Source organism: Mustela nigripes, chromosome 17 (assembly GCF_022355385.1).
Source record: "Mustela nigripes isolate SB6536 chromosome 17, MUSNIG.SB6536, whole genome shotgun sequence".
Lineage (NCBI taxonomy): Eukaryota > Metazoa > Chordata > Mammalia > Carnivora > Mustelidae > Mustela > Mustela nigripes.
In genome coordinates, this window is record NC_081573.1 from 7,924,561 (window position 1) to 7,939,274 (window position 14,714).

The following is a 14,714-nucleotide window of genomic DNA, read 5'->3' on the forward strand; positions in this document are numbered from 1 at the left end:
TATCTAATGAGGGCCTACCTTGTGCCAAGGATCATGCTGGAAGTTGGGAATTTCACCGCGGGCTTCCCAGTGTGATCGGGAAGGCTCACAGACCTTGAGAAGCTAGTGAAGCAGGGTCTTTACATTAAAGAGCCATAAGTTAAGAAAAGATTCAAAGAGGAGGGCCATTGGGATTGGCCCTGAGTAGCAGGTCCCCTCACGGCGATCTGTGTTCCTTGATAGAGCAAATGCTCTGTTTTCGGAAGCTCTTTCTCAGGGCCGATGAGGGAGGACTGGGAAACAGCTTAACGGAAAGCGATCTACCAACTTAGTGGAGAAAAGAGGCCCTCACGCCCAACACACTTCAATTCAAATCACTTTCTTGCCGTGTTGCTGTGGAGCAGAGGTTTCATCTCTTTTTGACTTAACTTTTACAAGTTTGGGGGTAATACTTGGGTTGCCTGGGGGTGTCTGGTGTAATAAATATTACACAACACTTATTTACTCTGTTCTGGGTGCTCGAATGAGATACACAAAGGTGCCTGTCCTCGCGAAGCTTCTATGATGTTGACTAGTTCCTAGTTCATGGGGCTTTCCTCCCTCCTTAAGCTTAATTTTCTCATTTGTAAATTAGAGGAGGTGATAGTAAGAAAAAGGGGGAAGAGATATGGAAAAATGTTTGAGAAAGTACAAGGTACTGTTAATTTTTATGTTAATGAGCATACGGAAATCGATAAACTTGCTCCTTCCCAACTCTGCACCTCTCACAAACGTCTCTGCAATTTGCTCAGTCTCTTTCGAAGGGCCCCGGGCCAAAATGGAGGAGCCTGGACTCCATCTCCCAGTGCTCCTGGCGGGGGCGCTCTCTGCGCCTGCGCTGCAAAGAGCCCTCTCTGCCTCTTGGGAATTAGAGTTGTTCTTGTCCTCACCCCGCCCAGCTTGCTCCTTTTCCCCACCTCAAGCGTGATCACGCTGCCTTCTGGGAGGTGTAGTCCGTGGCCGCTCGGACTCCAATTCCCAGCAGGCTTCGGGGCGGGAACCCGGAAGGGGAGGCTGGAGAGGAGCGAGTGGGGGAAACCCGCGTAGCCGAGAGAGCTGCGGCGCGGGGAGATGGTGAGAACCCCGAGTCGGGGCTGGGGGCTCTTGAAAGCTGGGGCAGGGGTTCGGGACCGGGTGGCGAACCCGATGAGGCTGGGGCTAAAATAGGGGCTGGACGACGAGAGATCGCTTTGGGGAGGGGTTCGGGAGGAATGGGAGCCGGAGGGAGTAGTAGAAGAATGGGGGCTGGGGAGGGGTCTTGGAGGTGGAGAGTCGAGCTTTGGGATTGATTATAAGGGAACTCAGAGCTGGGGAAGGGAGTCCTGAGTTGGAGAACGGGCTAGGCGTCCCGGCAGAGGCCCTGAAGGGAGCAATTTCGGGGCGGGTAGCCTGGGGGATGCGGAAAGGAATGGGGGTCAGGGCTAGATGAATGAAGGGGTCTGTAGGCTCCGAAGGGGAGATCAGTTGTGGATGCAGTGGGTTAGGGCCTCCAGATCATATTGGGGGCAGGAGGGCAAGCTGAGGTGGTGGGAGAGAGAAATCAGTGGTAGAGTGGTGTGTTGGTTAGGCTGCCGTACTGAGGGTGGGGTGGGTAGCGTGGCTTTAGGCGCCTGGGTGAGAAAGAGTTTGTGCCTAGACCAGCCAGACTCCTGAGAAACTGGACAGTCACAGAACTGTAGGATAAGATGGCCAGAAGGGGCCTTAGAGAGAACCTTTTGCACTCTCATTTCTCTAGTAGGATCTCGAAAAGTGTACTGCGTTCTCTGTGTTTTGGCAGTCCAGCGTTCAGATCAATTAATCTGTCTCTTTTTTGTGACCTGAGCAAGTTTCCCTTCTCTGAAACTTAGTGCCCTTATCTGTGTTGTGGGAACAGCTTGCCACTGAGAAGAGGGGAGGCTCCTGAACGTTGTTACCCTCCCTTGCAGTAAGTCAGTGGTAGGTCTTGGAGCTGTCGGTGGGAAGTTCCCCATCCCAGGAATGTGACTGGGTCACAGGTGCTAATGGATTCGCTTCTTATCAGTCCAACCCCAGAGGCAGTTTTCTCTCTCGAAAACCTGCTACTGATCTAGGCACACCCCAGCTAAATAGCAGGCAGGGGCTCCCCACAGTGGATTACAGCTAACACTTACTCTTTGGGAAGTGCCTGGCCCTTTTCTTAACTCTGCCAGCATGTTAACTCATTTAATTCTGACAACACCCCTAAGGTGTAGGTGGGGTTATCTCTATTCTACCCAAAGGAAGCAGAGCCCCAGAGAATTTAAACAACTTTCCCAGGGTCATCCAGCATTAAGTGGTAGATTCAGGATTCCAACCTAGGCATAGCAGCCCAGAATCTGCTTTCACCACTGTGATTTTTGTCCCCGCTCCTTGTACTGAAATACAGTGTTACGAGAAGGGCAGGGACTCCAGAACAGAAGAAGCAGTCTTCAGTTGGAATTTTAGCCCTGCCATTGTCCTGTGACCTTGGGCAAGTCTTTGGGCCTCTCCTTTTCCATAAAATGGGCTCAGTAACCCCGGGAATGTTAGAGGGTTCAGGGAGGTAAGCACGTGAAGTTCTTGGAGTATGTGCTTAATACACACAAATTGTCATTTTTTTTGAACAGAGTGGGAAACAGACTTGAGAGAGAACGCAGAAGACAGGGACCACCAGTGAGGGGGACATCAGCCAGGCTCCCTCCTTTTCCTTCTCCCGCAGTCTGCCCCCATATCTGCTTTTTCTTGTTTCCCACCCTCTACCTGTGGGGTTCCAAGTCCAAGGGTGACTCCCCAACGGGGTGCTCAGAAACTCAATCTGTCCCCATCCCCATCTCCATTCTGATCCCCAGCCAGATATAAATAATTCACTTGTCAATGCCCAGCCTGGCCCAACTCCAGGTATTTCAGTGAATAGGAAATATTTCTGACAACTGTGTATTTTCTCCCTCCAACCTTTTTGGTTATTCCAGCCTCCCTGGGCACTTGGGCAACTTTGTAATTCATCTTGAAACACTTTGGTTCATTTGTTGTGATGCTTCCTGAGTTTATCACAGAAATTCTCTGGCGGTGATAGGAAAGCTTATGGTTAAAAGCACTGGCCTCAGATAGGCTCAGGTTCTGATCCCTACTTCTGCTGCTGTGTGTCCTTGGCCAAGCTGTGTTCCCTCTCTGGCCCTGGAGTTCTCTTGTGCAAAATGGGGCTGCTTTCCAACCATGGGGCGGTTGTAAAGAGTTGATGAGGTAGCACTTGTAAAATGTGTAGTGCCTACAAAACTCTCAGTGTGTCTGAGGTCTTTTTATGATTTTTCTTTTCTTTTTTTAAAGATTTTATTTATTTACTTGACAGAGAGAGATCACAAGCAGGCAGAGAGGCAGGCAGAGAGAGAGAGAGGAGGAAGCAGGCTCCCTGCCGAGCAGAGAGCCCGATGCGGGACTCGATCCCAAGACCCTGAGATCATGACCTGAGCCAAAGGCAGCGGCCCAACCCACTGAGCCACCCAGGCGCCCTGATTTTTATTTTCTTAAGAAAAAACCCTGGAGCATGTGCTTTGGGACCAGAACTCCCATATTTGAATCCTGGCTCCGTTGCATGCTTGCTATGTGACTCTAGGCAAGTCATTTAACCCTCTGGACCTCAGTTTCCTCTTCTGGAAAAGGGGGGTGTATTCCTCGAGTGGTCTGCAATGTTGTTAGAGCGCCTGCTGTATGCAGACTGACACCCTGCCCTTGGGGAGCTCGTTGTCTTTGCAACGCAGGTGGCATCTGGACTCATTTTTCCATTTTTCGGGTTTGGGTTTTCTCTTTCTGATTGATTTGCAGCCCCTTATGCTAGCTTTGCCGGCTTCTCGTTGCATTATTAACTTCAGGGGTCTTTAACACTTTGTCTTCAGCACTCGGTGAATCATCTGAAAACCTCTTGGTTTGGGGGAGAGTTGGCCAGCCTCTCACTCATCCCTGTGCCTGTATGTCACAGCTGGGTCCCCTGAGGTCATGTGACACTCCCCCCCCCGCCCCCGTTCCTCTATTTGTCTGTCTTAGAAAATGCGTCCGCTTTCCAAGTCATTTTGCCTTTCCTTAAAACCTTTCATGTGTTTCCATCCTGTGCTTGTCCGAAGCTTACTCATACAACATGATATTTTTACCATTTCTAATGGGGGTATTTCTAGCAGCTCTGCCACTGCCATATGATTCTTAAAACCGCAAGTTTTCTGAAAGACTTGGCTTGTCACCTGCCCTGTGACGCCATCCTGACCCCTCAATTAAGATCAGAACCCCCACTTCCTTCCACTCCCAGTCCTCTTAACTTGCTACATTCGTTTCCCCATAACACTTGCCACCTTGGAACTCACTCTATTTTTACTGTCCCTGTCTCCAATTAGGATGTCAGCCCCGCAAAGGCGAGGATTTCTGTTTCCTTCTCTTCTCCACCCCCCCCCCCCGCCCCCCCCCCCCCCACCCCCGTGTGCCCAGAACAAGGGCCTGGCGCACAGTAGCTGCTCTGTAAATAACTGTTTAATAGTTGAGACCCAGTACGCAACAATAACAAAGGAATGACCATGCTCTGACTATCATGAGGGACCAGGGTCAGTTTCCTTCCAGAATATGAAGTGAAGAGGGACGAAGTCTTTGGTTTAGTCAATGATTTCCAGACTCCTAGGTACTGAGTCTCCCCTTCCCTTAATAAGCCCAGAGCCAGAATACTGAGCCTCTCCTTGGTACCTAGCTGACATTGAGCACTCTGCTGGGTTGATCTGTGATTCATCAGGCAGCCCGTGGGTGGGTACTGTTATGGTCTACATTTTACATTGGAGGAAACTGAGGCATCAATGGTTAAGCACCCTACCTACAGATGGACCCCCCCAAAAGTGGGAAAGCCGCGGTGTCTGCAGGCCCTGCCTGGATTCTGTCTGCATCCCGGATCTCTAGGTCTGAGGATTTGGATGATTCCTACTATAGGAGAGAGAGGTTGGAAGATTTGAGAGGAAGAGAGAGGGTGGCCAAAAATCCAAGGGAGGAATGAATCAAGATCGTGGACCAAGTGGGGATAGGGGTGGGGCTCAAGAGGGTGGGGGTTAGAAGGAGCAGGACCAGGAACAGAGCCCTGGTATCCTGCCATCGATTGCTGTGTGGCCATGACCACAGACCAGTGCATTCCCTGAGCACCTGTTCCATGCCCAGCCTGTGCTGGCTTGACCCTGACTGTGGGATGGAGGCAAGGGGAACCAGGCATCTACTTTTTATTCTCTATCTTCTTTCTTTGCTTTATTCTGCTATGGAGATTGTTTCCAACTTATTTATTTTTTTTTTTTTTAAGATTTAAAAAAAAGCCACCTAGGGGGTGGCTCCGTGGGTTAAAACCCCTGCCTTCATCTCGGGTCATGATCCCTGGGTCCTGGGATCGAGCCCCACATTGGGCTCTCTGCTCAGCAGGGAGACTGCTTTCTCCTCTTTGTCTGCCTGCCTCTCTGCCTACTTGTGATCTGTCTCTCTCTCTCTCTCTCTCTCTCTCAAATAAATAAATAAAATCTTTTAAAAAGATTTTATTTATTTATTTGACAGAGAGAGATCACAAGCAGGCAGAGATTTTATTTATTTATTTGAGAGAGAGAGAGAGCATGCGAGAATGGGGGAGGGGCAGAAGGAGAGAGAGAATCCCAAGCAGACTCGATCTCAGGACCCTGAGATCCCGAGCCAAAATCAAGAGTCAGAAACTCAGCCAGCTAAGCCACCCAGGCGCCCCTTGGTTCTACCTTCTTAGGGTGATGCTTAACTTGTTCATTGTTAGCCTCTCTTTTTTCTTTATGCATTTGTGGAAACAGGTTCTCCCTAGACCTACTGCAGGCTGTGCTCCCAGGCTCTCCCTTTACCTGCATCTGGGGATTTTTTTTTTTTAAGATTTTATTTACTTATTTGACAGACAGAGATCACAAGTAGGCAGAGAGAGAAGGGGAAGCAAGCTCCCTGCTGAGCAGAGAGCCCGATGTGGGGCTTGATCCCAGGACCCCAGGATTATGACCTGAGCTGAAGGCAGAGGCTTGATCCACTGAGCCACCCAGGCACCCCTGGGGATTCCTTTTGCCGGTCTTCTGGGCTAGACTATTCTCTTTGATCTGATAGCTCCCTTTCTCTTCACTCACCGCTCCATTCTGGTGAAGTGGATCCTCCAGTAGCTTCCTGAGAAGGATTCCCGGACATGTATTCTTGTTTTCACAAACTCGAGCCTCTCATGGAAAGGTTTTAAGCAGAGGAGATGTGGTCTGATTTATGTTTGGAGCCATCTCTCCGGCTACCATGGAAAGGATGCAGCCAGGAGAGCTGAACTAGGCCAGTGAGCCAAGTGTGGAGGCTGGAGCAGCTGTGCCTTTGAGGAGAGGTCCCAGCCTTCTAGAAACCCATAGCGTGGAGGGGAGGCACTCACCCAGGTCATTGTCATTCAGCAGTAAGGAGGCCTCAGGAGAAAGAGATCCCTAATAGCTTGTGAGGACCCTGGACCAGCTCCTGGAGGAGGCACCAACCTGCCTCGGTCCTGGGAGCAGGATTTCCATCCTTGAACTTGGCTGGAACCAGCCAACTTTTCCCAAGAGGTCCCCAGTAGCACATGTAAAGTCAGGCAGTGTGGTGGTATTAGGATTCTGTTCAAACAAACACATGTTGCATACCTCGGATGGGCTAGGACAGTCATTCTCAGATGTGCATGCAAATCCGCCAGAAAGCTGTGGAAGTGTCTGTTCGGCACTGAGAGACCACATTCCTTACACACTCCCAGGGCCTCCTGCCTGGTGCTGCTCTAAAAGCTGGGGATCCCGCAGGGAAATGAAATAGGAAAAATCAAACAAACAAACAAAAAATGGTCTTGGGAGAGGAAAGTGACAAGAAACTTTATCAACAAAGTTTCTAGTGTATTAGATAGGGCTATGTGCTAAGGAAAAAAAATAAATCGGGAAGAGAAAGGCAAGCATCTGTGGCTGTCTAGGGGCGCTGGCCTGCCTGTGTTTGAGGACCGAGTAAGATGATCCGCACAAAAGTGCCACTCAGGGACTACTGCTTCAGGATCTCCTGCTGTAAAGCCGGGTCTGAGGGCACTCACTTCGCCATTCCAGTGCCTCCACATCCTTGAAATGAGCTTAAGAATAGTGAGATGATGTGACAGTTCAATGAGTTAATATTTGCAAAACGCTTTGAGCAAAGCCTGGTTCCCAGGCATGATGCTTGGGTGAGCACAGTCTGTGATCAGTTTCTCTATTAAGATATTCATGCGGGTCATGATGGTTTATTTGGATGTCTGCCCCCTTTCTCCTCCTGGTGAGCTCAGTGTCATCTCTGTGTGCCTGGTGACCAGGTCTGGGCCAGGAGGCAAGAGGACCTTCCAGTGTCAGATAAGGGGTATAAACTGGATTCTCGAATGGTTGGGGGCAGCCCACCGAGTGTCAAGCCTGTGGTTCAGTTCCTTACTGTTCAACCTACCTCTTAGGGAGAGATACATTGCAGTTTCCCATTCACAGTTGTGGATTTGCCAAAGTCTTGGCCATTCTGTGTTTTTTTTTTGCTCTACATATTTTGAGGTCATCTTGTTAGCACATGTTGAGAATTTTTGTATATAATTGGTCAGTTTGTTTCATTAGCATCTTTGTGCCTACTAATACCTTTTGCTTTTGTCAAGCTGTTACCTTTTTTTTTTTTAAGATTTTATTTTGAGGGATGCCTGGGTGGCTCAGTCACTAAGTATCTGCCTTTGGCTCAGTTAGAATCCGAGGGTCCTGGGATCGAGTCCCATGTCAGGCCCCTTGCCCAGCGGGGAGCCTGCTTCTCCCTCTACCTGCTGCTCCCCCTGCTTGCGTGCGTTCTCTCTCTGACAAAAAAAAATAAATAAAAACTTAAAGAAAAAAGATTTTACTTTGAGTCATCTGCATGTTCAATGTGGGGCTCGAACCCACAACCCGAGGTCATGCTCTACCAACTGAAACAGCCAAGTGCTCCCCCCATTGTATTTTTTTTTTTTTTAATGATAATTGCCTCTCTTCTCTTCTGTCTCTTGCTACATATTTGTCTGGTCTTTTTACATTTAAAAAAAATTTTCAGTCCCTCTGGGTCGTGATGTTTTACAATAAATGCATCTTCACATAGCATTCCCTGAAAGGTGACCTAGTGGAGGGATTAGTGTATGAGAAGTTAGAAAATTCTGCCCTGGTGACCTAGGACCCAGACAGAAACTGGGTGTGAAACAGTTTACCCTGCTAGGCCTCATAAAGTTTAGGACTTGTTGCTCCAGGGGAGGGAGCTTTGATGCCTCCATTCAGTCCCATGCTGGGCGGGGCTGCTGGGGACACCATGATGACCCTGATTGTTCTGGCCCTTCTAGGTCCACTGTCCCGTTGAGGAGACAGATCAGAGTGGGCAGGCCTGGGACTTGGAAACCCAGAGGTCCTTCTCTGGGCAGGTGGTAGGTTTCCAGAAAGGGAGCTCGGGCAAGCCCTCTCTAATGTTAAAGTTATGTTCGAGCAAAGACACAAATGAAATAAGGAACTGAGCCATGTGGAGATCTGAAGGGAAAGCTTTCCAGTTAGTGGGAACAGCAAATGCAAAGACCACAAAAGGAAAGAGGTTGGTTGGTGACTCTAGATGAATAAAAAGCCGGGAGGCCAATGGAGAAGCCCAGAGATGGAGTCTGGCCTAGGCTGTGGGGGGATCAGCTTTTTGGAGGATGGAACAGCTAAGGTAGGGCGCCAGGCAGTGTTTAGCAAAGCAACAACAGAGCACAGCAGTCCCGAATCAGATTCCTTGGATTCACATCTCTGCTCCAACTCACACCCATTCTCTGTGGGCAGCCTGTCCTGCTTCAGTTCCTTTGTCCCTACAATGGAGAGGATAATAGCTTCTGCTGAGGATTGGACAGGGCCTAAGTACTCTAACTACTCTCTGTGCCAGATCTGGTGCCCATCTGGGCCCGCGGAGGGTGTGGAGGAGTGGCCGAGGGCGGAGACTGGACCTGCTGGGTACCTGGGCTTTTTCCCAAAGGCACTGGGGAGTCATGGTAGGTTTTGAACAGGGTAGGGAGAGGGTCAGGTTTGTGTTTTAAGAAGACCTTTCTGGCTGTGACCTGCAGGATGGTTAGAAGCAGGCAAGGTTGGGGTGGGGTGGTGGGGAGACAGGTGATGCCTGCCGTGGAGCCCCCTTTGGATGTCTCTAGAATCTGCCTGGCATTGAAAGGATCTAGACAGCGCTGTTCAGTAGAAATACAAAGCAAGCCATATGTGTAATTTAAAATCTTACAGTAGCCACATTTTTTTTTAAAGATTTTATTTATTTGACAGAGAGAGAAAGATCACAAGTAGGCAGAGATTCAGGCTTTTAAGTATTTTATTTAACTAAATTGTATCCCCAGTATTATCATTTTAACAGGTAATTAATATTTTTAAAGCATTGTCGGGGTATTTGATATTCTTTTCTTGTACTAAGTCTGAGTCGGATTTGGGGCTCATGGTTGGAAAAGGCTGAAGGTGCATTTGGCCACACAGCTTGAGCATTGAATGCCAAGCCCAGACGCTGAACTCAGTGCGGAGGGAGTAAACGCGGGTTCTGCCATTTGTTTTTCAAGGATGAAGTGATTCCGCTGTCCATCCCCCCCCCCCCACCCGCAGGGAATCTTGGTCTTCAGGGTTCCAGACGCTTATCTTTCTGCTTGTTTCCTTCCGCCCTCAAAAGAGTCTCAATCCCGGAGCTGCCTGGCCCTTTAAATCTCAACTGTCAATCAGGGCTCCTGTTTAGAGGGAACGTCGTTTAATAAACCTCTTGATACCTCGGCCTCGTCCGGGCCTTGTTCCTCCGTTTTAGCTAGGAGTTGGGAATTGTTTCACGCTCTCTTACACGCCACTGTTTCCACACCCCTTTCACCTCTCGCCTACTCCTCCCTCTTTCGAAGTTAGGCCCCTTCGCCAAGGCATTCCTTATATGGGCATGGCCCCGAACGGTAACCGCTCATTGGCTGGGGGCGTCACGCGCGGGTCTGTCAACAAAGGGGCGGAGGAAAACTCGTCGCGCGCGCCTGCCGGCGCGAAGTGTGGAGGGAAGGAGTGAGGGGGCGGAACCTCTTCTCTCGAGCGCATGCGTGTATGCTGCCACCCTCTCCCGCCGCTGGGGGGGCGGGGCTCACCGGTGAGGCTACTTTGGGGGCGTGTCTAGGTTTCGGGGGTCGTCTGAGTAGGTTGGCGGGTTGGGGGCAATTACAAAATCGGGTGCTCCCTTTGCAGTTAAGCGGTATTTGGGGGCTTGAAGTATTTGCGTGGGTGTCGGGGATACTTGGGGTTCCCTTGAGCTTAGAGGGAGACTTGGGGCTTGGGTTTGAGTTCTTTTGTAATCTGGAAGTTTCTGTTGTAGGGGTCTCCTTTGCGGTTGGGGATGTTTGGTGGTTATGTGATTTGGGGAGCTCATGGGCAGACATAAAAGCAAACTAAAGAATCCAGGAGTGTCAAGTCTGGAGCCAGAGTGCCTGGGCTTTCGCCTTTATCTAGTTCTTCCTACCTGTCAGACTCGTGATTTGGGGTTAAACATTTCTGTGTCTCAAATCTGGACACTGGGACTAAGATACTACCTGCTTCAAGGAGACTGGGGAGGATTAGCAGGGATCTTTAGAACAGTACCTAATCAGCGATGCAGTAATTCTGCACATTGCCATTAAAGAGGATTCTCTAGGAGTATTGGGGGGGGCGTTTTGGGCTTCGATAAGTATATGGTTTGGAATTAGTCTTATATACTAAGAAGCTTTTACGTTTTGTGAGTTATGTGGGGGTTTTTTGTTTTTTGTTTTGTGTTTTGTTTTTTTGGAGGGGGGCTTCTCTTAGGAAATACGTGTGGAGATTTAGAAAGTGAAGAGGAGTTAGGATTTCAGGAAACTGGTCTTTTGGGGCATGTGTAAGGTTGGGAGATTGCATTGTATGTTGGAGTTCTTGATAGACTTGGGATTTGGGAGGCGTTCCTTGAGATTGGGGCCTTCTGTTGGAGGGGATATTTATAGGTTTGGAAGTTTAAGTTAGGATTTGAACGGTCTAGGTATTTCAAGGATGGTATTTATCTTCTGGAGATAGGGTAGGAACTAATTGGAGGATTTCAGGTGGTAGCCAAGTTGTAGAGAGATAGTAACTACAGAAAACGGCTTTTGCTGTTTTTATGTCTATTCCTGGGCATTTAGATGTGTTGGTGGGTGGTAAACTTAGCCATCAATAGGTGGGATCAGTATGTACTGCAGGGGTAAACAGACTTTTACTATAAAGGGCCAGATAATGAGTATTTTAGGTTTTGCAAGGCCATACATCCTCTGTTGCAACTATTCTGCCATTGTAGTGTGAAAGCAGCTGTAAGTAGACGAGCACATTTCAGTAAAACTTTATTGGCAAAGACAAGCAGTGGGCCATAGTTTGCTGACCGCTGATCTATGGCCGTGTGGAAGATTTGAGGTTTGGAGGGTATTTTTGTTTGAAGATGCCTGGATGGAGGGAGATAGTCCCAGGAAATGATCCAGAGGGAGGAGTATGCTACCTGTTAGTCCTGCAGTGGAAAGCGGTCATGTCATACGCATTAGCAAAATTGCCTCCAGATTAGGTCACGCACAGTCGTTGCAAAATAAAATGATCATTGTCAAGAGAGCCCTGTATTGAAGAGTCCTGAAACTTGGTTTCAGGCCTGGTTTTATGATAAGTAACCCTTACCCACTCGATCTGCCTGCGGGCAACTTGAAGAGGAAACTAGACGAGAACAGGCCTTCTTATCCCACAGGTCTGTGCCGGTGCTACGGGAATTCATTACCTACACAGTCTTGTGCAAGTGGGTGCAATTCTCAGGGAGTCCTGGGACTCAAACAAAGTGAAGAGCCGATTTCTTTTTCCTTTTTTCAAGATTGTATTTATTTATTTATTTTAGAGAGCACAAGACAGAACGCATGAGCGGGGGAGTGGAGCAGAGGGAAAGGGACAAGCAGACTCCGTACTGAGTGCAGAGCCTGATGCAGGGCTCGATCTCACGACCCTGAGATCACAACCTGAGCCGAAACCAAGAGTAGGATGCTCAATCGTCTGAGCCACCTAGGCACCCAAAAGCCGGTTTCTTAAGGGCCTGGCTGGCTCTGACCTCAAATTTTCTTCCCCTGCCCAGCCTACCTCATTCCTTCCTCCGTGGGCTCAAGTAGCCATAGCCGTGGGCAGGGCTGGGAATTCTTGTCTTTTCAGGAACAGGCTACTGGGTGAGCAAATGGAAGGAGGATGAACTGTCATTTGGTACTTTCACTTAAGTTCAGGGTTATGGCCGCAGAAAGCCCCTGGATCGTAAGTGAAGGCATTTAGACCATGGAGTATGACCTGCAGGGTTGGAACAAGCTGCCAGCTTCAGTTACATTCTGGGTGTTTTATTTATTTATTTAAAGATTTTATTTATTTAGAAAGAGAGAGAGAGCACAGGCTCAAGCCAGCAGGGGAGAAACAGATGGGGAGGGAGACAACCTCAGGCAGACTCCATGCTGGGTGAGGGGCCTGCCATGGGGCTCTATCTCTTGACCCTGAGATCATGACCTGAGCCAAAACCAAGAGTCGGACCCTCAACCCACTGTGCCACCCAGGCACTGCTGTTCTAAGTGTTTAAAAACCAGCCCTTGTTCCCTCTGCTCTCCACTTGCTTACCTGTGTGGTGGGTCAGCAGTAGAGTTCTTAGTGGGCTCATTTGGTCTGTCCCCTCAGAAGCTGAGGTTGGGGCGGTAGGAGGAGGGCAGGCTCTTCCCCCCCAGCTCCCCAACCTCCTCTTCCCTGTCTCCAGGTGGCCTGCGGAGCCTCCCCTGACCATCCAGGGCCTGAAATGCGGTGAACGCCTGCCTGTCTGCTACCGCTCCCCAGGATGGACCGCGGCGGCCTCCTGCCCTTCCAGCTGTGGTGCCCCCGACCCTTTGGCACCTACTCACAGAACCAGCCACGGGCATCTACCGCAGCCCTCAAGCCGTCAGCCTGCCCAGAGCCTGGCAGCGGGGCTGAGCCAGACCACGGACCTGCCCACTCCGAGAACACCCCGCCCGCCTTGGCCACCGAGGCCCCTGCCTCCCAGCCAGCCCCTCTCCTCTCAGCAGCAGCTGCTGGCGATGAGGGGCGAGTCCTGCTGGACACATGGTATGTCATCAAGCCCGGGAATACAAAGGAGAAGGTGGCCTTCTTTGTGGCCCACCAATGTGGTGGGGGCAGCCGGGCCAGCTCCATGAAGGTCAAGGGGCACTGGGGCAGTGACAGCTCCAAGGCCAAGCGGAGGAGGCGCTGTCTTGAGCCTACAAAGGCTCCCCCGGACCCAGGGGGCCCAGAGGCGCCCCCTGCCGCTGAGGGGGCCCCAGCCTCAGCTGGCGAAGATGTAGACCTGCTCTCTGTGGCAGAGATGGTGGCACTGGTGGAACAGCGGGCCGCCCTGGCTTTGCAGAGCTACCCGCGTCCGGGCACCCCGGCGCCTGTGGTCTTCGTGTCAGCGGAGCAGGGTGGGCCTGCCAAGGGGCTGGGGTCCGAACGGCGCTCCGGTGGCGGGGACTGCAGCCGGGTAGCAGAGGCGGTGGCCCACTTCGAGGCTCAGCGGGACAGCCCTCCAGCCAAAGGCCTCCGCAAAGAGGAGAGGCCCGGGCCGGGCCCTGGGGAGGTACGCATCGCCTTCCGTATCTCCAACGGCCGAGAGCCCCGCACCCCTGATGGCAGCTTGTCCAATGGGAGCGGGGGCCGGCCAGGTTGTGCCTACCCGGGCAGCCCAGGCCCTGGGGCCCGGGCCAAGGACAAGATCACCTGTGACCTGTACCAGCTCATCAGCCCCTCCCGGGATGCCCTCCCCAGCAACGTGGAGTTCCTCCTGGCTCGGGCAGATGAGGCCAGCGAGGGGGAGATGCCCGTCCCTGCCAGGCCTGAGGACACTCCACCGGCCCCGCCTCCGCCCCCTGCCCGGGACTGCGGAGCCTCTGGCTTCCACGTGGATGTGGTGGTGACGGGGGTGGTGGATGAGTGCATCTTCTTTGGCAAGGACGGCACCAAGAATGTGAAAGAGGAGACGGTGTGCCTGACGGTCAGCCCTGAGGAGCCGCCCCCACCCGGCCAGCTCTTCTTCCTCCAGTCCCGCAGTCCAGACGGGCCACCCGAGCCCCCCCCGGCTGACTCCCCGGCCACCGCGCCGGGCCCCGACGATGCCGAGGGGACCGCGGACACGTCCCTGTGCCGCCTGTACCGGCACGTGTCCCATGACTTCCTGGAGATCCGCTTCAAGATCCAGCGGCTGCTGGAGCCGCGACAGTACATGCTGCTGCTGCCCGAGCACGTGCTGGTGAAGATCTTCAGCTTCCTGCCCACGCGGGCCCTGGCGGCCCTCAAGTGCACCTGCCACCACTTCAAGGGCATCATCGAGGCGTTTGGCGTGCGGGCCACAGACTCGCGCTGGAGCCGCGACCCACTCTATCGTGATGACCCTTGCAAGCAGTGCCGCAAGAGATACGAGAAGGGGGACGTGTCACTCTGCCGCTGGCACCCCAAGCCCTACCACCACGACCTGCCTTACGGACGTTCCTACTGGATGTGCTGCCGCCGAGCTGACCGTGAGACGCCTGGCTGCCGCCTGGGTCTGCATGATAACAACTGGGTGCTGCCCTGCAACGGGCCGGGCAGCGGCGGCGGGGGCCGGCCTGGCCGCGAGGAAGGGAGGTGAAGCCGGGGGAGGGGGGGGGGGGG

The 14,714-nt window shown here is 51.8% G+C and overlaps 1 protein-coding gene across 1 annotated transcript; it reads left to right on the forward strand.

The window, feature by feature from the left end:
• Positions 1 to 1,006: 1,006 nt before the first annotated feature.
• FBXO46 (F-box protein 46) lies at positions 1,007 to 14,706 on the forward strand. The gene is made up of 2 exons (XM_059382163.1): positions 1,007 to 1,092; positions 12,793 to 14,706. The coding sequence occupies exon 2, from the start codon at positions 12,871 to 12,873 to the stop codon at positions 14,689 to 14,691; it is 1,821 nt and encodes a 606-aa protein (XP_059238146.1). The 5' UTR covers positions 1,007 to 1,092; positions 12,793 to 12,870; the 3' UTR covers positions 14,692 to 14,706.
• Positions 14,707 to 14,714: the final 8 nt, after the last annotated feature.

What these genes read in the sequence shown, in the direction of transcription:
- FBXO46 (XM_059382163.1), top strand. Translation starts at nt 12,871, where the DNA reads ATGGACCGCGGCGGCCTCCTGCCCTTCCAGCTGTGGTGCCCCCGACCC.